Genomic DNA, 23,628 nt, shown 5'->3' on the forward strand with positions numbered 1-23,628 from the left:
ACCTGTTCCCCTGACCTATGTGGAAGGAAGGTGGGAGCTGGATGCAGGGCTCTGTGCCACGGGTAGGATTTTATTACTTCTGTTGTAAAATGGATATTAGAACCACTTCTTTTTGTCTGGGTCTCACATTGACAGCACCAATATGAAAATCACAGCTCACGCTGCAACAGGTAGTGTGTCACAATGTTATATCAGGGACATTAGGAAAGCTGTGTGTCTCCTTCAGCATCTCTGACAAAGCAAATAAATGTTTCCTGCATTTATGTGGCACTTTATAGTTGTCAAAGGTCTTTAACTAATATCATCCCATTCAATCTTGATAAGCAAATGGGTGAGTAGCTTAATTTTTTCAAAACTAAGGATGAGCAAACAGAGAGGTTGAATAACTTATTGAGAGTCACATAGTAAAGATAGATTATTTCACTCTAAGTATACAGTCCTTTCCATAATATGAAACAGATTGTGGACACAGAAACAAGTAGCACTTTTGCAGATACCTGTAATTCCTTTAAATAGGAATAAACTTTTCATTACACATTAAAAATAAAGCTCAAATGCAGTTCTTTCTATGAGTGGGAGAAAGCATTAACAACTGGGTACCCTAGGCCTTTCCATTTTCAAAATATCAATATAATTCTAGATCAGAGATTATATTTAAGGCATGGTAATTAATAGAAAAGTTCTAGGTTGAAATTAATTTTGGCAAAATTGTACATCTGTATAGGTATATATACCTAGTTAGAAAATATACAGCCTTATGTGTTTGTACCATTTGTTAGTTTCCCAATTTAAATGCTATGTTCATTGCTGCTGCCAAACCATCACCACACTTTAAGCCACTATATGATTATTAATTACTTTATGCCTCATTTGCAGTCAGTTGTAATCATTTACACTATTTAGACAATGAAGCACTTTCAGGTAAAAATTGCAGATTTTTTGAACACAGTTTAATAGTTCAATTTTCACAACTAGTATCTCACATTTATCATAAGAACCATAAAAATTGGTTTATTTAAAGGACCAATTCTATATTCACTGTAAATAAATAGCATAGAAATAATAGGGACACTTCCATTAACTGTATGAAAATGTGTGACACTTTCTTTGAGTTACTAAGAAATTCCCTGGATTTAGAAGGTCCACATCTTCTCTACTTTTAAATATGAATCTATTGTTCAACATACTATAGTTTTTACCCTGGAATTCTGATACATTTTATAAAAATAGAAAATCCATATAGTGGAAATATAAATAGAGAGTCCCCTGCACTGGATACTAATGACTGGGTTAAAAACATACACAGACATGCAAGAAGGCACAAGAAGTTTATTTCCTTAATGGGAAAGGTGACATAAAGTAGAATGATTAAGAAGGAAAGTTTACTGATCTCAATTCCCCAGGTGATATTCAGCATCTTATCTAGATCTCACTTGGGATTTTAAGCATTCATTTGAAAATTAATCTCATATCAATTTCTGTTCCTTGTGGAAAGCGCTCAGGTGTAATTGACTGATAACCTCTCTGCAGAACAGAATCAATGACATTGCCCAGTCTGTGCTGTAGAGGGTGTGGGATGCAGGAGGACGATGCTGGCAGGGAAGGCATCTGTCTGGTCTTAAAAGGTCAGGACGGTACGGATGCTGTGATGAGAAAGAAAAGACATTGTGTGAATACTGAGACAGTTCACACTCTTATGGGTGAGAGTCCAGGAGCACCTAAGGTGTCTCAGTGAAAATCTGTGTTCCCAGCCACTCCATTCCCATCCCTAAGCACTTGGATAAAATCAAATAAAAAGACAGTTCATCTTTTTTGTTGTTCTCTCTTGTGTTTTTTCCAATCTTACACTTGTTTATAACATCCTCAATATGACTGCTATTTAGACTTCAATTCTACATTAGCATCCTCAAAAAAATCACTTCTTTGTGCCCTTGTTCCTGAGAAATGAAGGAATGTAAAGCAACAATGGGTAACACAGTGTACTAAGTTCTTCCTATTTGTCAAATGCTTTGTAGATACTTTTCATGCATTATCTCATTTAAATTTCATCCTAAACAACAATATTATGAGGTGGCCTTTCATGTTTTATTTTGTTTTAGAGATAATAAATACTGACACTTAGAGAGATCTGTAATTTGCTCTGGGTCATACATCGAACATGTCATGTTGGGATTCAAAATTGCATGAATGTAAAATTGTATAAATCACAGGTCACTAACCTGAAGGAACTTAGAACTGAATAAAGTGGAGACCATATTGAAAATTTAATAGAGATTTGATACAGAGATGTTTAAGAATTCTTAAAAGGAGATAATAAAGCTAATTTGAATGAATTCTAACAGATTTCATTCTTGTAAGATTAGAAATATAATATTTACACTTGGCATACACATTAAACCATATCTAAAAACCATACTCTGATGGATAAATGCTAGAAAAAGATGATCTTTGTGTTTTTTAATTTTTTGACATATATGTGTATATACACATATAATACCACATATGTAGATAATTTAGAAAATACAGGAGATTATACAGAAAAAAGTGAAAATCTATAATCTCACAACCTAGAAATAGCCATAAAATTCTTGAATTTTAATCAACTTTTTTCTAGACGTGTGTACATGTTTTACTGTTCTTGTTGAAAATTTGGAATCATATTGTATACTCAATTTGTACTCTATTTTATGAATGCTAGATTACATCATGCAAATCTCCCAATGTAATGAAATTATTTCTTTCTAATGGCTTCATTGATTTCTAATACACAATTGGGTTTTATTTAATAATTCTTTTAATGGTGGACTTATAGGATGTTTATACATTTTTATACTATAGACAACAGGTAAATATTCTTAAATAGATATGTATGTTTGAATATTTGATTATTATTGTAGAATAGTTTTCTAGAAATGAAATTTCTGGGAAAAGAATCTAAGATTTTTCAAGGTTTCTGATACAAATTACCACATTGCTTTCCTGAAAAGATGTAACAGTTAATATTCCTACGAGCAGTGTATGTAGGTATTCATGCGACCTTACCCTTACCAGTATTAAGCATTATAATTTTTTAATCTTTGCTTATTGGTGGATTCGTTATATTATAATTTTATATTAAATTGTATGATATTCTCATAATGTGAATATAGGTGCCCTTAGTGAACTCTTTTGTCGTTCAACACTGCTCTCTCGGTGTAGTCATTTCTATATTTGCCATCATCTTTCCAAATTGATGATGATGATGATAATTACCATTTGATGACTATTGCATTGCATATATATGTATGTACATACTAAACCATAGTGTACTCTCAAGTGTTAACACGGTTTAATAGAAAGTGAACTGGTTTGCTAACAATCAGATCTTTGACATCTAGTTTCCCTGCCTACTCTCTGCATGGTTTTGGCCTGGACCTGTTCTCTCCACATCTGTTTTCTCCAAGTTGGAACTGGCATGTTGATAGTTTAGGAATCACATAATACAAATAAGAAAATCAGTAGAACAGCTGGTGCTCTGGAGATGCTTGTTTCTTTCCTTACTCAAGAATATTTGTCTGATGAAGTATCGAGTCTAATATTTTATAGGAATGCCTGGGAAATACTGTTTGGTTGAAAATCTCATTAGAGAAAGTGTAGGGTAGCAGAAAAAGCATGGATTATGCAGGGGCTGGATATAACTGCCTATTACGAGTTGCGCTTTGTATAAATGCTGGTGACAAAATTCCTCTAACTCAGTGGTCTTGTTAAATGTTAGAAGCAGGAAATATAGAATTAGCTACTTTTTGAATCTTTAGGAAAAAGTAAGACAAATTTAAAATGGCATTTTCTACCCTTCCCCTTTATGGAAACATTTATTTGCAAAATAAAAATTCTTTGTAAGCTGCAAAAACAAAAAAAGTAAAACAAGTAACATCTGAATAGAAAAAAATCTCAGTGTAGTTCTACCTTCTCCAATGATGAAAGTGTTGGATAGATGTCCTGAATATAATTTAAATTCACAGCCACTAAACGTCAGCCTTACTTAGGTGTCCAGGCAGAGGCTTCCATGACTCCATGTTATAATTTATGATTGTGTGACCTAATTCTTGTTGTGACAAAGATGAGTGTTCTCTTGTAAAGTAGGCTGAGTGGCTCTCATCATTCAGATTTGGCTTCAACTGAATAGGAAACCAACATAATTTGGCTTCAACAGAATAGGAAATGCAAAACAACGTTGTTAGCCTCCCACAATATAATCTTAGATGTTCCACAAACGAAGACTGAATTGATAAAGGAAAATCAAGGCATTCTAATTTTTTTCTTCTTTCTACTTTTTCATTCTTGGCCAGCCAAGCCCTTATCATAAACAGAACAAAACAACTTAAAATCTACCTCTTTCCAGAGCGAAGCAGGTCAAATCCTTCATTTATTTTTTCAAAAGGTAGAACATTGGTTATTAATGTATCGAATGAAAACTTCTTAGACATATATTCAACCACAAGTTTGGGGATAGACTCCTTACTCTTATAGCCTGAAAAGAAGACAACATTATTAGATTCAGCCAGGGATTAAATAGGAAAATTGGAGATAAGACTTTCCAAATAAAATTAAAATGAAAGCTTATAAAGGTGGTGCATTCCTCACACTGTAATATAGTGTGAGCTCAAAAACTATAGAGTGTTTGATACGTTTGGTAGTGCTTTAACTTAAAAAAAAATCTTCCCAAGTAAACAAGGGCCCTTAGTTATTAGCTGTCTCAGAGAGAAATTATAGTGCAGGTGATTATGCTCAAAGTTAAGGAGCAAATTTAGCAATATCTAAATTTGGACAATGAGTGGAGACATGAATTATAGATTCCTATGTTCTACAGGCTTCCTACATCTTACTAGAAATTTTGGTGCCTTATGTGGTTATTTGTATAAGAAGAGGTCCTATTAGTTTATGAGGATACCAGAAATGTCTGCCTTGGGACCTTCTGTCTTCCTTAGTTCCACATAGTTGATTTGGAGCCTACAGATATAATAGGAGTTTTGATTAATTTTGACCTTGTTGCTTTTTAAAACTGGCCTGGTCACTTGTAAAAGGGGAGATAATCTGATGTGAATGAAAATTTGACCCCCCAAGCGTTATTACGTACCACCATAAACACCTCCTTTCCAGGTGCGTCCCTTCAATAGCATTAGAGGGTTCATGGAGAGGTTTTGAGAATCAGGAGGTATCCCGACATTGACACATGTGCCATATGCCTCATGACAACATGACAGGGCAGCCATCTGGAATAAAATAAATACTGAGCACCTTTAAAGTAGTCTTTCAGTGTCTGCTGCTAATGCACAGGGTCATGTCGTATTGATTTAGCTGGATTGCGAAAGGGTTCAGGGAAGAGATGATGTCCTTCACTTCCTCATTCCCCTTTATGCCTAGAATAGTGCTGTGGATTAGGAAACACCTAGAAAATATTATCTGAATGAATGTATTTATATTTAATGCTTCCTTATCAAGAACAAAGAGGCAAACACTATTACAAATATATATAAAGGTCTCCTCCTCTGAGGGTACTGTTTCATTATCACCTGGTTCTGAGGCAATCTATGAGTTGATTAATTCATTTTACATTGATTTATTAAGTAGATGATTTGAACCCAGTACTTTGAATAATATGGTTTGATGGTGATATAATTAGTACATCATCAAAATCTGTGTCTTATTCGCTTGCTGGTTTCCCTTTTAGATGAATTCCTATTCTAGTATCTATTTTTAAAATGGATATGTTTTAAGCATTGTTTTTTACTTCCCTCAAATGTACATTGGTTTGACTTTAAATTACATCTATTATTGGGGAACCTCAAAAGACAGTCCAGAAAGGTTTCCCCCTCTAGTTGGCTTTTGAACATGTTCTGTAGTAAGAAAATGGTTTAAGATTCCCCAAGGCATATCATGGTTAGTCCTTTGATTTTGGATTATGATGTTTGGAAGACCAGCTAAACCTTAGTACATGTGATTATTAGGCACTGGTATCTTCAAAAAAAGGTTACAATCCAGGTCCACGTGAGAAAATAGAGGGAAAAAATAAAGAGCATAAGGACAAAAACTACAACTTTGAAAAAAGTTGGATCCTCTTGAAACTTCATGTGTGAATAGCATATTGTCCCAGGTCAAGGTTGCAAAGGGCTTTACTTTCAGGGTACTGCTCCCCTTTACCACAATGCCTGGACTTACTGGACAATCTAAACATGGGGATTTGTTGGTCTATGCAGACTTTTTCAGTACGATTCTAGAGAACTCAGTGTAGGGAAAATACAGCTGGAGGTGTGTTTCCCATTCATTTGGTGATATTTGTAATTATTTGAAAGTAATGAGATGCATATTTCAAAGATGATGTAAGCACTACAAGACTGGGGATAGTATTCATTTTGATAATGCCTGCTGACATTTCTTGAGAGCTTACCACATGACATGTACCAGTGCTCGAGTTATCTTACATGCATTATATCATGTAATCTATACACAATAAATTGAAATATTTATCTCTTAAATTTGGGGGATGTTAAAGTCTGTTGACTTAAGATACTCAGTCCAGCACATACTGGGTACTAGCTATGTGACCAGTGCTGAGCTTTCTCTGTGGTAAAATACAGTGATGCATTAAAGCAGTTACTTTCCTTGGGGCATATTTTTAGTTAATAAAATAATAATTGATCTAAAATTGCAAATTCCCTTTTGGCCAAAGTATGATATGTAAAACAAATTGGAATACACTAAACAATATAAACAATTGTTGAGCCATTTTTGTTAAGAAAGTAAGGGGGGTGGGGAATAAAACTTATCAATTGAGAACAAAATGTATATTTGTTATATTTACTTGAGTTTGAATTTTTTCTAAAATTAATAAAGTAAATCTGTAATGGTTGAATTAAAAACAAACCCTTTTTCTTTTCAAAGAGGATATACTACTTGAGACAGGCTTGCTTAGCTTATGGGATGAAAGATTTCTCAGTAATAATTTAAAAGAGCTAAGTAACAAACAGGAGATGGAAAGTTGCCATTCATTATTTTTAAAACATTCTTTGTATACAATATTTGTGTTCTGATGCCTAAAACCATACTCCAGTTTGCAGACACAGAAATCTCAAGGCACAAGCTGTACATACCGTGGTGTCAAGCCGACCAACGACCTCAAACGAAAAATCCACTCCTCCATCAGTCATTTCCGCTATCACCTCCTGGATGGGCTTCTTGTAGTCTCGTGGGTTGATGCATTCAGTGGCTCCTACCTCCTTGGCCTTTGCAAATTTATCTTTATTGACATCCACGGCAATGATCCTGGATGCTCCAGCTGCTTTACAGCCTATGATAACAGATAGGCCAACTCCTCCCAGGCCAAACACAGCACAGGTGGAGCCCTGGGTGACCTGTGTTTTCAGAAAAGGCAAAAATAGATTAAGTAATGATTGTTAGATCATGCCTCAGCTTTATTAAGTGCCATGCCTTGTCCGTTACCAAGAGCTACTCAGACTTGCATGTCAATCTGCTGTCAAGAGCTCTTTTGGCTTTAGTTATCTCATGTTTAAATGGAGGGGGTTGAACTACTTAGGGGTTCTCAAACTTTGCTGCATATTAGAGTCATTTTTGAGGAACATAAAAAAAATTTCTTACTGCTAAAGCCACAACCATTGCCAATTAAATCAACATCTCTGTAGGTGGGGCCCGGTCCCCAGGTAACTCCAATGGGCAGCCCAGGTTGGGAAACCCAGACCGGATGATCTTTGACTTTTATGTGTTAGTGACTGTAATCTTGAAGAGAATCCCATAGCTGGAATCCATTGATCTCCAGCTTCACACAATTTGTGGAAAATGAAATAGGTGGAAAATGCTTTTTAAGGAGACTCAAAAATTATCTAATTCAATCCTCAATGATTAAATCCTTAGTTCAATAACCTCAATGATTAAATCTTTAGTTCAATAACCTTCACTAGTCAAGACCAGTGTATCCCTGCATTACAAAATACAGGATAATGCAACAAATAATTTGTCTATATTTTAATAATGAATAAAATCTATTACTGAGTACTCTCAGCTTCTGCTCTACGGGTAGGCTCACTGAGACCACCTGCCAAAACAGATGAGGTAATTACTCAAGAGACTAAGTCCCAGAAATCTGGAAAAGATGTTCTCTAAATTATTTAAATTGGCTAGGGGATATTTAATAAACCTAGTCTTCTATAGTCAACCTTCAATGGTGGTAAAAGGCTCTTCCTATTCCCAATAATCTCATTGTTACATTCCCTCCAGGGTGTCTGTTCACTTACTTATTCATTCACCAAATGTTACTCTGTACTATGTGGTACAATACCAATTTCTCCCTTATTTAGAAAAAATTGAGGGTTGTGATGGGATTTAAAAGCACTAACAATTATGTAGTGCGATTTAAGATTAAGCAGGAGATTTGAGGTGAATATTCTAGCATCAGCTCTCATGCTAAGCAGCAATGAGCTTTGTGTTCCTGGACCTCAGTTTCATAAAACGAAGGGTACTTATAGATTTTCAGCCTGTTGGGAAGAAGAGACTTTAAACAATTTCTCCCTGAAGTTGACCACTTCTGAGGAGTGTGTGAGTGTGTGAGTGTTCATGGTGGGGAGGAGATGAAGCAGTGAACTCCCATAAAGAGTGGATTAAGTGTGTAACTGAAGCGTTATTAGTTTCTTCTGAAGAATCTAGAAAGCAGGCGCCTTTTGGATTACAGGTGTATCAGGTAATGCTTTGAAATCTATCATAGATTCTAACAGTGGGAGTGGTGGATCCATTAACTAGACGTTCTACAAAGGGAAACTTCGTTTCATTTATCTTTGCTGCCTCAGAACCAAGCAGAACCTTTGTGCCTAACGTATGTCTAGGAGCTCTCTAATTGTGGAATAAAGGACTACAGGAGTTCTCAGCCCTGAAATTTAATAATCACAAAAGGAAAAAACCTGGAAGAATAATTATTGAATGTGAAATCTTAGTTTTTCTTAACCAAGTAGGAATGGCTTTTTTATTTGTGATAAAGAGCTGAATTTTATAAGACAAAGTGTCACTTCCTCCTGGGACCTTTTTTCTGCTCATAATCCAACACCTCACATCTATGAAAAGTAATCTCTGATTCTCATGAGAAATGGCTTCCTTTGTGGTTCCTGACAACCCGAGGGTAACTGGTCTTATCACCTGTTGCCTGCCATTCCTACCTTGGCAATTTTGACCGCAGACCCATAACCGGTTGTAAATCCACAGCCAATGAGGCAAACTTTCTCCAGTGGTGAAGCTGCATCAATTTTGGCCACAGAGTTCTCATCCATCACAGTGTACTGGGAGAAGGTGCTGATGCCGAGGAAGTGGTGGACAGGCTTCCCCCTGCACATGAACCTGGTGGTGCCATCCTGCAAGGTCCCCCGAGGCTTGGCTAGACTGTTCAGTGCAACACACAGACACACCGGGCATGAGACAGAAGCATAACTAAGGTGCAAACTCAAGGGCTGAGCAAAGAGTATGAGAAACCTACTCGTTTTTCGAGCAGAAGTTGCCTTCTGGGTGTTTACAAACTCTGCATTTTCCACACTGAGGAGTAAAGAGTGGGATGACTTTATCACCTGGGGGAATAAAATAATTTCATCTTAAATTTCCAGAAACTTATAGAGCTAGACTTTCAATTTTATGTGTATGTATTAGAGGTGTGTGTCTTTGAAAAGTCTCTAAAAAATAAAGTCCAATCACATTTGTGTCTTTTGTCATTGCTGGCCCATCTTGTCATTGGTTTGGTTTACATGTGCCAGAAGATCCCTGAAGAGGAAATGTAAATGTGACAAACAGGATGGATTTTAAAAATTATTTCCCTGTATTATTAGTTAACTTTTATTGAATGTTCTGATTTCTTTAGAGGGCTTCACACACATTATCTCATTTAATCCATAACTAAGTAAATCCTAAATATTCTCACTGTAAGTATCAATAAAAATTTTCAGTTGAAAATGTCCTCCATAGTGCCACAAAATTTGGGAGATCTGGAATTTTGCTATAATTTGATTTACAATGAAAGTGAGAACTTGGGAGAATCTAATGCCTGAAGATCTAAGGGGGAACAGAGGTGATGATATTAGCACAGGGTAGTGGCTGCAAGCACAAGATGGGACCATCTGGTGGCAGGAAAACAACAGGGCTCCCACTGATTCTGAATTAAGAAGAAGCACTGTGGGGAGAAAGATGGCTGACTGAAGCCAGCTTTCCACAGAGGCTCCTGTCCAGAAAGTTAAAGGACAGAAATTTAGCAAGTAACCTGGTGGATTAGAGCTGCACCAAGAGAGAAGATTGAAGAACACACATAAATCCCACTGAGGTGAGCTGCGACCCCAAGGATACAAACAAAAGGTACCAATTGGATGGGAGTCCCCTCCCCATGAGAATGGCTTGGAGTGCCCCACAAACAAATGAGCAGAGTTCAAAGGTCCTCCCACCACACTCCACGGGAGACACCCTCTAAAAACTAGATCTACCTCTCCTACTAGGGTGCCATGGTGTTCTCCTGCCAGGCATAAAACTGTATAAAACTGTATATATTCTCTACCTGCAATTCTGAACTCCCAGCACTTCCCTCCACTCTCACTCTGAGATCTGGAGGCCTGTAACCCAGGAGTCCAGATTCTTGGGTGATTTCTCGAGGGGTGTAGACAGGGCCTAGACTGCAGCTGGTCAGTGCTGATTCTGCAACACAGGCGTGAGGAGAAGACGGTTGGCTGAGAGGGAACCACACCAATGCGGCGGTGCCCTGAGGTGCAGAGCAGCAGCCATTTTTGGCAGCAATGGGGCTCACTCGTGGATATGCCAAAGCCACACCCCCTGTCTCCCTGGGGAACCAGAGGAGGTGCATCTTCTCATGTGGCAACTACCATGGAACAGATCTGGGATGGAAATGTAGGCCCCGTGAGTAAAAGGTTTGCCTGAGGCGGTACCAGCCTGGGTGGAGTGCAGGGACTAGAAAACGCACAAGCAGAGCCAGGAAATTCCCAGGGAGGGGCTGACCCAGAGGACCACTTTACAGAGCCAAAGACACACCCGGCCCTCAGGGGATCATCAGCCTATAGACAAAGGAAGGCAAGAGGCTAGAACTGACAGCTAACTGAATACAAACCTGCAAGAGCAAAGACAGGGCCTGAGGTGCAGGCTCTGGGAACTCAAAACAGCTTCTCTTTTGCAGGGGAATTTAGCAGGGACAGAAACAAATTCCCGCAAAGTTGTTTTGTTCTGTTCTGTCAGTAACATCAATTGGGGCAGGGCTGGAACTGAGTGAACACCCCCAAGCCTCCATCAAGCACCTGAGGTTGTCAGGCCTCAAATCCTCCTGCTGGATAGAGGCAGAGTGCACCGGCCTGGCTGAGCAGATATAGATTTCCTTGTGATTCAGGCAGGTGCAAGCCCCTGCAGGGCTATCAGTGACTGGGTGTGACAGAGGTGCAAGGTGGGGAAGGAGGCATCAACCTTCCCAGACTAATATATTTGCAGGGTGAGTCCTCCTGGCTTCACGGAACACCGGAGCAAATCATATCTGAGTTGTCACCAGACCCCTGCGATCCAGTTGCTAGAGACCTTTTAAATTCTCCCACCTGAGACAGGTGCTGACTGAGACAATTGATTTGGACCTTTTCAACTGAGCCAATCTCCTGAGGCCCATTCAAGTGGTGCCATGGGTGTGTGGTTGTAGGAAGGTTTGATTTTCCTTTTCCAATTGTTGCCTGTGGGGGGTGGGGTGACTTAATTGCTGGTATTTCTCCACAGCTGAGACTTCAACCCAGAGTAACTGTTTCACTAGGGTTGAACAGAGACCAGCTAAAAACAAGACAGAACCACTTAGCCCCACCACACCAAACAGGTTTCTCAGTTTCTCAGGCCATACCACTGTACGGGTCCTTGACAAAGCTCCAAGGGAAAGATCAAATGGTGTAAAATAATTATGGGGCAAAATCAGTGAAAAAACTCTGGTAACATGAATAACCAGAATAGATCAACCCCCCCAAGGAAAGATATGGCAGACGTAACTGAAGATCCCATTCATAAATAGCTGGCCAAGATGTCAGAAATCGAATTCAGAATTTGGATTGCAAACAAGATTAATAGAATGGAGGAAAATTTGGAATTAGAAATTTGAGGAGCAATTCAAAAGTCAGAATTAGAAATTCAAGGAGAAATTCAAAAGTTGTCTCAAGAAATTAACGAATTTTAAGACAAAACCACCAAAGATTTAGACACACTGAAGGAAGAATTTGCAGCCCTCAAAGATCTGAAAAATAGAGTAGAATCCCTTAGTAACAGAGTGGAGCAAGCAGAAGAAAGGATTTCTGACATTGAAGACCAAGCCTTTGAACATTCCCAAACTCTCAAAGAGGAAGAGAAATGGAGACCAAAACGGATCATTCTCCCAGAGAGCTCTCGGATAATTCGAAGAAGGCTAATATCCACCTCATTGGAATCCCTGGAAGTGATGAAGTAGCCTCACAATGCACAGAGCCCTTCTCCATGAAATTATGAAAGAGAATTTTCCAGACATGCCAAGGGATTCTGAAATTCAGATAGGAGACAGTTTCAGAACCCCAAAATGACTCAATTCGAATAAGACATCCCCCAGGCATATCATAATTAACTTCACTAAAGTAAATATGAAGGAGAAAATTCTGAAATCAGCCAGATGTAAGAAATCCATTACCTACAAAGGGGAGAATATTAGAATGACTGCAGATCTCTCTGATGAAACTTTTTAAGCCAAAAGAGGGTGGTCATCGACTATTAATCTCATAAAGTGAAATAGCTTTCAACCCTGGATCCTGTATCCAGCTAAACTTAGTTTCATTTATGATGGAGAAATTAAATACTTTAATCACATTCATATGTTGAAGAAATTTGCCATAATCAAACCAGCTCTTCAGGACATTCTCAGACCTATCCTCCATAATGACCAGCCCAATCCTCTACCACAAAAGTAAATTCACTTGGAAACTTTTGATCAAACTCCAAATTCCACAGTGGTGAAAGGATTAAAAATGTCCACTGGACTTTTGAAAAACTCAATACCAAAAATTTTACCAGACTTATCAATATTCTCCATTAATGTGAACGGCTTAAACTGTCCTTTAAAGAGGCACAGGTTAGCTGACTGTATACAAAAACTCAGGCCATATATTTGCTGCATACAATAGTCACATCTTACCTTAAAAGATAAATATAGACTCAGGGTGAAAGGACAGTAGTCCATATTTCAGGCAAATGGTAATCAGAAAAAAGCAGGTGTTGCAATTCTATTTGCAGACACAATAGGCTTTAAACCAACAAAAGTAAGGAAGGATAAGAATGGTCACTTCATATTTGTTAAGGGTAATACTCAATATGATGAGATTTCAATTATTAATATTTATGCACCCAACCAGAATGCACCTCAATTTATAAGAGAAACTCTAACAGACATGAGCAACTTGATTTCCTCCAGCCCCATAATAGTTGGAGATTTCAATACTCCTTTGGCAGTGTTGGATAGATCCTCCAACAAGAAGCTGAGCAAAGAAATTTTAGATTTAAACCTAACCATCCAACATTTGGATTTAGCAGACATCTACAGAACGTTTCATCCCAACAAACTGAATACACATACTTCTCATCAGCCCATGGAACATACTCCAAAATCGATCACATGTTAGGTCACAATTCTAACCTCAGTAAATTTAAAGGAATAAAAATTATTTCTTGCATCTTCTCGGACCACCATGGAATAAAAGATGAACTCAGTAACAACAGGAATCTGCATACTCATACAAAAACATGGAAGTTAAATAACCTTATGCTGAATGATAGGAAGTTTATAGCACTGTAAGCCTTCCTCAAGAGAACGGAAAGAGAGGAAGTTAACAACTTAATGGGATGTCTCAAGCAACTGGAAAAGGAAGAACATTCCAACCCCAAACCCAGTAGAAGAAAAGAAATAACCAAAATTAGAGCTGAATTAAATGAAATTGTAAACAAAAGAATTATACAACAGATCAATAAATCAAAAAGTTGTTTTTTTGAAAATGTCAAGAAAATAGATAAACCTTTGGCTAACCTAAATAGGAAAAAAAGAGTAAAATCTCTAATCTCATCAATCAGAAACGACAAAGACGAAATAACAACAGACTCCTGAGAAATTCAAAAAATCCTTAATGAATATTAGAGGAAACTTTACTCTCAGAAATATGAAAATCTGAAGGAAATTGACCAATACTTGGAAGCACGTCACTTTCCAAGACTTAGCCAGAATCAAATGGAAATGTTGAACAGGCCCATATCAAGTTCTGAAATAGCATCAACCATACGAAATCTCCCTAAAAAGAAAAGCCTGGGAGCAGATAGCTTCACATCAGAATTCTACCAAACCTGTAAAGAGGAACTAGTACCTATGTTACTCAACCTGTTCCAAAATGTAGAAAAAGAAGGAAGACTACCCAACATGTTCACACTGATCCCCAAACCAGGAAAAGACCCAAAAAGAAAAGAAAATTATAGACCAATATCACTAATGAATATAGATGCAAAAATATTCAACAAGATCCTAACAAACATAATCCAGCAACACATCAAACAAATTATACATCATGACCAAGTCAGTTTTATCCCAGGGTCTCAAGACTGGTTTAATATATGTAAATGTATAAGTATAATTCAGCACATAAACAAATCAAAAAACAAAGACCATTATGATTCTCTGAGTTGATGCAGAAAAAGCTTTTGATAATATCCAGCATCCCTTCAGATCATAACACTTAAGAAAATTGGTATAGAAGGGACATTTCTCAAGCTGATAGAGGCCATCTACAGCAAACCCACAGCCAATATCATATTGAATGGAGTTAAATTGAAATCATTTCCACTCAGATCAGAAACCAGACAAGGCTGCCCATTGTCTCCACTGCTCCTCAACATTGTAATGGAAGTTTTAGCCATCGCAATTAGGGAAGAAGAGGCGATCAAGGGTATTCATATAGGGTCAAAAGAGATCTAACTTTCATTCTTCGCAGATGATATTATTATATACCTGGAAAATACCAGGGATTCTACTACAAACTATTAGAAGTGATCAAGGAATACAGCAGTGTCTCAGGTTACAAAATCAACATTCATAAATTGGTAGCCTTTAATATATACCAACAATAGTCAAGCTGAAAAAACAGTTAAGGACTCTATTCCATTCAGAGTAGTGCCAAAGAAGATGAAATATTTGGGAGTTTATCTAACAAAGGACATGAAAGATCTCTATAAAGAGAACTATGAAACTCTAAGGAAAGAAATAGATGAAAATGTTAACAAATGGAAAAACATACCATGTTCATGGCTGGGAAGAATCAACACTGTTAAAATGTTTATACTATCCAAAGCAATATACAATTTTAATGCAATCCCTATTAATGCTCCACTGTCATACTTTAAAGACCTTGAAAAAATAATAATTCGTTATATGAAATCAGAAAAAACCTCGAATAGCCAAGACATTACTCAGAAATAAAAACAAAGCAGGAGGAATTACGCTACCAGACCTCAGACTGTACTATAAATTGATAGTGATCAAAACAGCATGGTACGGCACAAAAACAGAGAAGTAGATGTCTGGAACAGAATAGAGAACCAAGAGATGAACCCAGCTACTTACTGTTATTTGATCTTTGACAAGTCAATTAAAAACATTCAGTGGGGAAAAGATGCCCTCTTTAACAAATGGTGCTGGGTAAACTGGCTGGCAACCTGTAGAAGACTGAAACTGGACCCACACCTTTCACCATTAACTAAGATAGACTCTCACTGGATTAAGGATTTAAACTTAAGACATGAAACTATAAAAATACTAGAAGAGAGTGCAGGGAAAACCCTTGAAGAAATTGGTCTGGGTGAGTATTTTATGAAAAGGACCCCCCGGGCAATTGAAGCAGCTTCAAAAATACACTACTGGGACCTGATCAAACTAAAAAGCTTCTGCACAGCCAAGAACACAGTAAGTAGCAAGCAAACAGCCCTCAGAATGGGAGAAGATATTTGCAGGTTATGTCTGCAACAAAGGTTTAATAACCAGAATCCACAGAGAACTCAAACGTATTAGCAAGAAAAGAACAAGTGATCCCATCACAGGCTGGGCAAGGGACTTGAAGAGAAACTTCTCTGAAGAAGACAGGCGCACGGCCTACAGACATATGAAAAAATGCTCATCATCTTTAATCATCAGAGAAAAGCAAATCAAAACTACTTTGAGATATCATCTAACTCCAGTAACATTAGCCCATATCACAAAATCCCAAGACCAGAGATGTTGGTGTGGATGTGTAGAAAAGGGAACACTTCTACACTGCTGGTGGGAATGCAAAGTAATACATTCCTTTTGGAAAGATGTTTGGAGAACACTTAGAGATCTAAAAATAGATCTGCCATTCAATCCTGTAATTCCTCTACTAGGCATATACCCAGAAGACCAAAAATCACATTAAAACAAAGATATTTGTACCAGAATGTTTATTGCACCCAATTCATAATTCCTAAGTCATGGAAAAGGCCCAAGTGCCCATTGATCTGCAAATGGATTAATAAATTGTGGTATATGTACACCATGGAATATTATGCAGCCTTAAAGAAAGATGGAGACTTTACCTCTTTCACGTTTGCATGGATGGAGCTGGAACATATTCTTCTTAGTAAAGTATCTCAAGAATGGAAGAAAAAGTATCCAATGTACTCAGCCCTACTATGAAACTAATTTATGGCTTTCACATGAAAGCTATAACCCAGTTACAACCTAAGAATAGGGGGAAGGGGGCGAGGGAAAGGAGGGAGGGGGGAAGATGGGCAGCGGGAGGGTGATTGCTGGGATTACACCTGTGGTGCATCTTGCAGGGGTACATGTGAAACTTAGTAAATGTAGAATATAAATGTCTTAACACAGTAACTAAGAAAATGCCAGGAAGGCTATGTTAACCAGTGTGATGAAAATGTGTCAAACGGTCTATAAAACCAGTTTATTGTGCCCCATGATCGCATTAATGTACACAGCTATGATTTAATAATAAAAAATATATATGTAAAAAACAAAAAAGAAAGTGAGAACTTGAATAGCTAATTCTCGGCTTTTCAAAATGACAATGCTTTTCTTTATTATGATGTGAATGCTTTTTAACAATATATTAGTTATTTTTTTAGGAAAACTAACCAAAATAGGCCAAAGAAGAATGTAAGAAATTCTTCTGAAAACTCCAACCCTCAACAGTGAGTTAGACACTTTCTGTCTGAATAAGAACTGACTTGCAATTTTTCTCTGTTTATAATTTGTAACTTTTCCATTTCTTTTTTCCCTGCTTGGGTGAAAGAAGAAGGGGTGAAAAGAAAGGGTGTCATTTTATTACTAAGTTGTTTCTAACCACAGGAAGTAGTTAAAGCAGAAGCTCAAATTAGACCATTTGTTTTAATATTTTCTGCTCCAAAAAATTAAAACAAATATTTTCTGTTCACAATTTAGTTAAGTATTTGGTAAAGTGGAGATTTGAATTTACTGTTTAAAATAAAGTTTTAGAATTAGACATCATTTTTATTTATAATCATTTATTCTACCTATCCCACGAGACCAAGACAAATGGCTGACCCATTACATTTATAGATAAACTTTATGTAGGAATGATGGTATGAAAATTTTCTACTTAGTTAACTTTTACCTCCAAAAATATTTACGTTATAATTCTAATAACATATACTATTATAAAATTTCATTTTACACAATGAAATTAGGGTAAAATAAATATCAAAGATAAAAATAAATTGTAATTAGTAACCAGTCCCCTGTAACCATGCATGGCTAATGGTAACACAAAAGACATTGTTTATGGCCAGATGCCTTCTGCTGTGTTCCTTTTTTTCCCTTTCCTTTAGTTGGTTTCATTCATCCCATACTCTGGAAGTGAGGCTATAATGGAAAATGAAATTGGTGAACAGGTCCATGTTCTACCTAAGAAAAGATCACGTGGATTCATCCATAGCTACACAGCCTCCATGTTGTGAACTCAGCACAGAACAGTTTACATACACTTCTCTTGTCCCTCGCTACTTTTGTTTGGGCCCTGGCAGAAGACAGTGCCCAGCAACACCAAACTGGAGTGACTAGGTGAGGAACTCCACACTGGCAGGCACTGCGTCTCCTGTGATCTCACATATCCATAGGCTCTCATCTGGTGTGTGGCATCTTGTAGTTCCTCAAGAAATATTTGTTAAAGGGGAGAATGTCTGAGTGCCTGAATGTACATGTGCCTGAGCCAGGCAGGGAGGGAGGAAGAGGAAACCGTTCAAGGCCCAGGTGGTCTGTGACCTCAAGCAAGATTTTTCATCTCTTTTTACCTCAGTTTCCTCATCCAGGCTGGATGATCTTGGGGTCATGAACCAAGGCATATCCCTTGGGTGTGAATTTTGTACCTGGTTTGACCGTAGTCACCCCTTCTCCAATACTCTCCACGATGCCAGCTGACTCGTGGCCTGCAATCACAGGAAAAGGGACCACAATGGTGCCACTAACCACATGGTCATCTGTGCGACATATTCCTACGGCCACCATCTACAGAGTAAAGAGAAAGGGATCACATTCAGGAAAGATTATGACCCTCAGATGCATTTAACATACCCAATTTTATGAAATTGTGTTTTTAAGGATTTTGCTAATCAGCCCTACTCTTCCCAAATACAAAAGATGCAATTTATACCAAAGGAAGTCTATCCGGTCTAATACCCTTCTTTATCTTCCTTTCCTGAATTAAACAATTTAGAATAATTTAGAATAATTGAGCCTGAAATATTTGTCTTACATAGATTCAGAATGCATTTTTTTTATTAAATCATAAACACATAGATCTTGTATACATTAATGCATTTATGGGGTACAATATGCTGATTTCATATAGAATTAGGAACGTTTACATCACACTGGTTAATATAAACCTCATCTCGTTTAGTTATTGTGTAAAGACATTTATACTCTATACTAATAGATCTGACATGTACCCTTGCATTATGCACCATAGGTGTGATCCCACCATTCACCCTCCCTCCATCTGTCTGCCCCCCTCCTCCTTCCTCAGCTTGGGCCATAGTTGTGATCTATTCTTCATATGAAAGTGTGAGTGATTGTAAATTGGTTTCATAATAGTACTGAGTAAGTTGGATATTTTTTCTTCCATTCTTGAGATACTGTACTAAGCAGGATATATTCCAGCTTCAACCATGTAAATGTAAAAGAGGTAAAGTCTCCATCTTTTTTTAAGGCTGCATAATAATCCATGGTGTACAAATATCACAATTTATTGTACTTCTTTAATATAGAGACACAAATTGTTTTTTATAGTACTGAATTATGCTGTACGTGTTCTTTGGTCACTCTTTAAACATTTAACAGTTCATGTTTCAATCTCTCCACAACAATTGTAATTCTATTGTCTGGATTATCATATAAAAAGTACCTCTTAATTTATTTTTGCTATTTTCTATTTTTAACATTTTCTGAATTTATTTTCAGTCTAAAACTAAAGAGAAGTGGAAAAAATGTTTCACCTTAACACGAACTTCATAGGCCTTAGGGGGTGCGACCTCCACCTCCTCGATGGAAAAGGGTTTGTTTGCCTCCCATAGCACAGCCGCTTTGCATTTTATTACCTGGAAAATCAAACAAAATGACAATACCAATTTTCCCCCACTCTTGAAGTCAGGGATTGTGTCTTTTCCCTTTGTATATGGAACATCCAGGGCCATGTGTGCTCCACAGAAATGAATAGATGTGGTTTACAAGCAGAATAACATTATCTTTTTTTAAAAAAAGTATAAAGCAATAGTATGAATAAACAGAAACAGAATTAACTCTAACAAGACATTGAGATAAAAGAGAATATTTTCTTTTAGGCCATCCTTCTGTTGTTTTTGTCCCAAAGTTATTTTTTCCCACTGCTTCCTAACACTGTCCTAAAATTTGTTGCTTTCTCACAACTGTTAGGTAAAGTCGCTATTATTTTGCTGACAGAGTCAATGTCCGTTCACCTAAATTCTCTTCTAGTAGAACCTGCATAGTTGAGCACCTCCCTACATTGACCACCTCTTTAAGTTGACCTAATTTTTACAGACTGATCATGTACACCCATTATGTATCAATCAGTACAGCAGGCCTAGTTCCTTACGTCGTCCACCTCCATAGGTTGACCAGTTTGTTTCAGTCCCTTGTATGGTGAACTTACAGAGTTTCTATTGTACTTCCTTGCTCAATTTTCTGCTTAGGATGAAAGGATCTGTCTTTATAATAACAGTTACTTACTTGCCCTCTGCCCCAGAATGACTTCCCCTTCTCTATTTGCCTTTTCCCTTTTCTCCTCTGATTTCTTTTCCTACCACTTCTGTGTGCTACTTACTTGCATCACTCATTTGAAACTTAGCTTTGGAAGCCAGTTTTGTTTTCTAATTTGTGTGCAGAGGCTCCTTCCAGATTAGATTTGGGCCACAAATTACAGAAGTTAGAGCTAGTGGTGTGTACACTCACACATATGTAGTTTGAAATTGAAGAACTGTGTGTTTGACTATTTAGCTAGCATGGCTTATCCATAGATGTTCCTAAAAATAAAAGTTGGACACATCTTTTCAGTGGTTGGTTATGAGCCATAAAACCTGTCTTCATTGTTGTAAAACATGTACAGTGAACAGAGCTCTAACAGAGTTGCCACAACCTTTTGTAATTACAGGACTTGATTATATTGAATGACCACATGCGTTTCTCTGCACCTGTCAACACATTGAACAAATAGCATAAATTTATGGAAGACTTAGAACCTGTGTGTTCGTAGTGCTAGTAAATGATTCAAATTGCATTCATGTTACTTTTCTGTACAATGAATGCTCCTGACTTTTGTATGGGGAATTAACTGTGCTATAGGTATGATCACCTTAATCGTGCCCTAACAGATGCCTTCTAATCAGAATTTGCATGTTGATGTTGTCTTGCTTAATCTTGATATTCTAATGCTATATGCATTTTGTAAGAGATTTTATAGTAAGGTTAAAAGGATGTTTCAGTCTTCTGGATCAAATTCTCAAAAATTTTGTCAGAATTAACTTTCTGGTGTTCATAAAAAGAACATGATTACAAAGAATAACACATTCAAATTATGGTTTCTTAAGATACAGATCACAATTTTTACAATTTACATTTCTCTGAATAAAGATACCTTCCTGATAATTGACTTTTCTGACTTCAGTATTACAAATTTGTTATGATTAACATGGAATAAACTATTGCTTTACTGCACATTTGTTTAATGTAGTAAATAAAGACTTGAAGAGATACAGATTCTATACATTCTTATTAAAGTTATTTAAGAATAGCTTATCTCCATTGTAGTTCAGTAGACATTATGAATTCTAGCATAGCATATATTTCATATTGTATTCAGTGTATCATTTTAAGTTAGATATAAATTGTAAATTAGTCATCCCATACTATATTCTCTTATTTATTATCTTAACAAGAATACATTTTTAACAGTCCTGTCCTTGGCTTACTTTTCCTGCAGTGCTCATGTTGTTTCTGTCTTCTATGCAGACCAAGAGACTGATGAGTTCTTGTGGACTTCTTCCCTGCTTGAGTGCATTTATATGTTGTACAGCTATTTGGTTTGCTTGAGTAATACCCAATTCCACATGGATGTGTCTCCAAGCCACACCCATTAGGTTGTTCCTTAGACTAAGTCAAGTCAGAAAGAAAAGGGCACTGAACTTCCAGTCATAAACCTTGACTTTGTGATGGATTTTTTAAGATAACGTTTTGTTTTTATTAGGTTAAATATTTCCCTACACATGGATTTTAATCACCCTCCCCCCACAAGCTCTATGTTTCTCCTCTCTCAATCCCACATTGGTCATTCAGAGTTCTGCTTTCCCTTTGTCTGAACTAAGCTCCAACTTTGAATTCACAGGCTGTAGTTAGGAAGGAACAGGACTGAGGAAGCAGGACACGTGAGGTAGGCTGGAGAGAGCCAGGAGCTGGAGGAACGTGCCTGGTCCAGCACTCTCCTCTTCACAGCAGAGCAACAGGCACCCAACCAGTCCCAGCCAAGGTGTCACCATCCCCAGCATTTCTGCTCCATGCAGCTCCACTCAGTGGTGATTGAGCACCTCCCTGTGCCAGGCTCTAAGCTGGGTGCAGCGTGGTGGCAGGGATGAGTAAGAGATAATTTCTGCCCAGGCCAAGAGGCAGTATGGGACAGTGGTCATGGCATAGCCTTTGGGATCAGACAAACCCCATTTCTCACTAGCTGTATGAACTTGGACTTACTTGTTCTTTGCCTTGGCTTTATTATGTGTAAAATGAAGATGAACAATAGTACCTGTTTAAGGGACTGTTTGGTGAATAAATGAAATGACCCATGAAAAACACTTATCATGGAACTCGGCAGGTAGGAGAATCCTTGATAAATAATAGCTACAATTCTTATTCTTAAAATGAAGTTCATAGGGGAAAATACACACAGGCAATCAAGTCTGCATATCAGCCTCCCTGGGGAGTATCCTATCACAGGGAGATGTTAGTGCTTTGGGGAGCAGAAAAGAAGGAGCTTTTCTGAATGAAGGACTTGAGGAGGCAAGGGATGAGTTCTACCGATGCCGTGAGGCAGTATGGACCAGTGGTCATGGCACAGCCTTTGGGATCAGGAAGACCCCATTTCCCACTAGCTGTGTGAACTTGGACTTATTATTTAATTATTTTTTTGCCTTGGCTTTGTTATCTGTAAGATGAGGATGAACAATAGTACCAGTTTAAAGAACTATTTGGTGAATACATGAAATGAGCCATGTAAAGCTATTACCATGGAACTTGGTAGGCAGAAAAATCCTTAATAAATCTTAGCTGCAATTATCCATAAATGAAACTCATATAGTCTATGGTGAAAAGGCACATGTGTAACCAAGTCTGTATTTCAGACTGTCTTGGAAGGACACTATTATTAAATTAGTGCTTTGGGACAGAAAAGGAGGGACTTAGTCCTTCTGAATGGAGCATGCAGAGGAAGGCATTTTAGAGGAGCAGGCATTTCAAGTATCCTTTATTTTTTTTATTTTTTAAAATTTCAAAATATTAGAGGGGTACAAATGTTTTGGTACATGAATTGCTTTTGTACTGTTTGAGACAAAGTAATAAGTGTGCCCATCACCCAGATACTGTCCATTGTACCCGTCTGGTATGGTATCATCCCTTCTCTCCTCCCGCCTCCTACTTGCTTAATTTCTGTTGACTTTTACTTTCATGTGTACACATGAGTGGCATTTGGTCTGTTCCAATTTAATAGTGAATATAGGTGGTATTTGATTTTTCAATCGTATGATACTTCACTAAGGAGAATGGTTTCCAAGTCCATCCAGAATGTTACGATATGAATTAATTCTTTTTTTATAGTGGAATAGTACTCCATGGTATAAATACATCACATTTTATCAATCCATTCATGGATTGGTGGACTCTTGGGTTGATGCCACATCTTTGGAATTAAGAATCGTACTATAATGAATGTTTGCATGCAAGTGTATTTTTGATAAAATACTTTTTTTCCC

At 37.4% G+C, this 23,628-nt stretch overlaps 1 protein-coding gene and 1 long non-coding RNA gene across 2 annotated transcripts in view; one reads left to right on the plus strand and one right to left on the minus strand.

Annotated features, from left to right (window-relative positions):
- The window catches only part of LOC128561215 (uncharacterized), a 183,486-nt gene that overhangs the window by 43,953 nt on the left and 115,905 nt on the right, over window positions 1–23,628 (plus strand). The gene's annotated exons all lie outside the window — the stretch shown is intronic.
- Window positions 1,310–21,733, minus strand: LOC128560931 (alcohol dehydrogenase E chain). Its single transcript, XM_053554619.1, has 9 exons — window positions 21,583–21,733; window positions 19,594–19,695; window positions 18,466–18,604; window positions 9,515–9,602; window positions 9,201–9,420; window positions 7,131–7,391; window positions 5,117–5,252; window positions 4,372–4,510; window positions 1,310–1,643 (listed from the first exon to the last, which is right to left on the minus strand). Exons 1-9 carry the CDS (start codon window positions 21,598–21,600, stop codon window positions 1,619–1,621), a joined length of 1,128 nt encoding a protein of 375 aa, XP_053410594.1. The 5' UTR covers window positions 21,601–21,733; the 3' UTR covers window positions 1,310–1,618.

The sequence above is a fragment of the Nycticebus coucang genome, chromosome 1, assembly GCF_027406575.1.
Source record: "Nycticebus coucang isolate mNycCou1 chromosome 1, mNycCou1.pri, whole genome shotgun sequence".
Classification (NCBI taxonomy): Eukaryota; Metazoa; Chordata; class Mammalia; order Primates; family Lorisidae; genus Nycticebus; species Nycticebus coucang.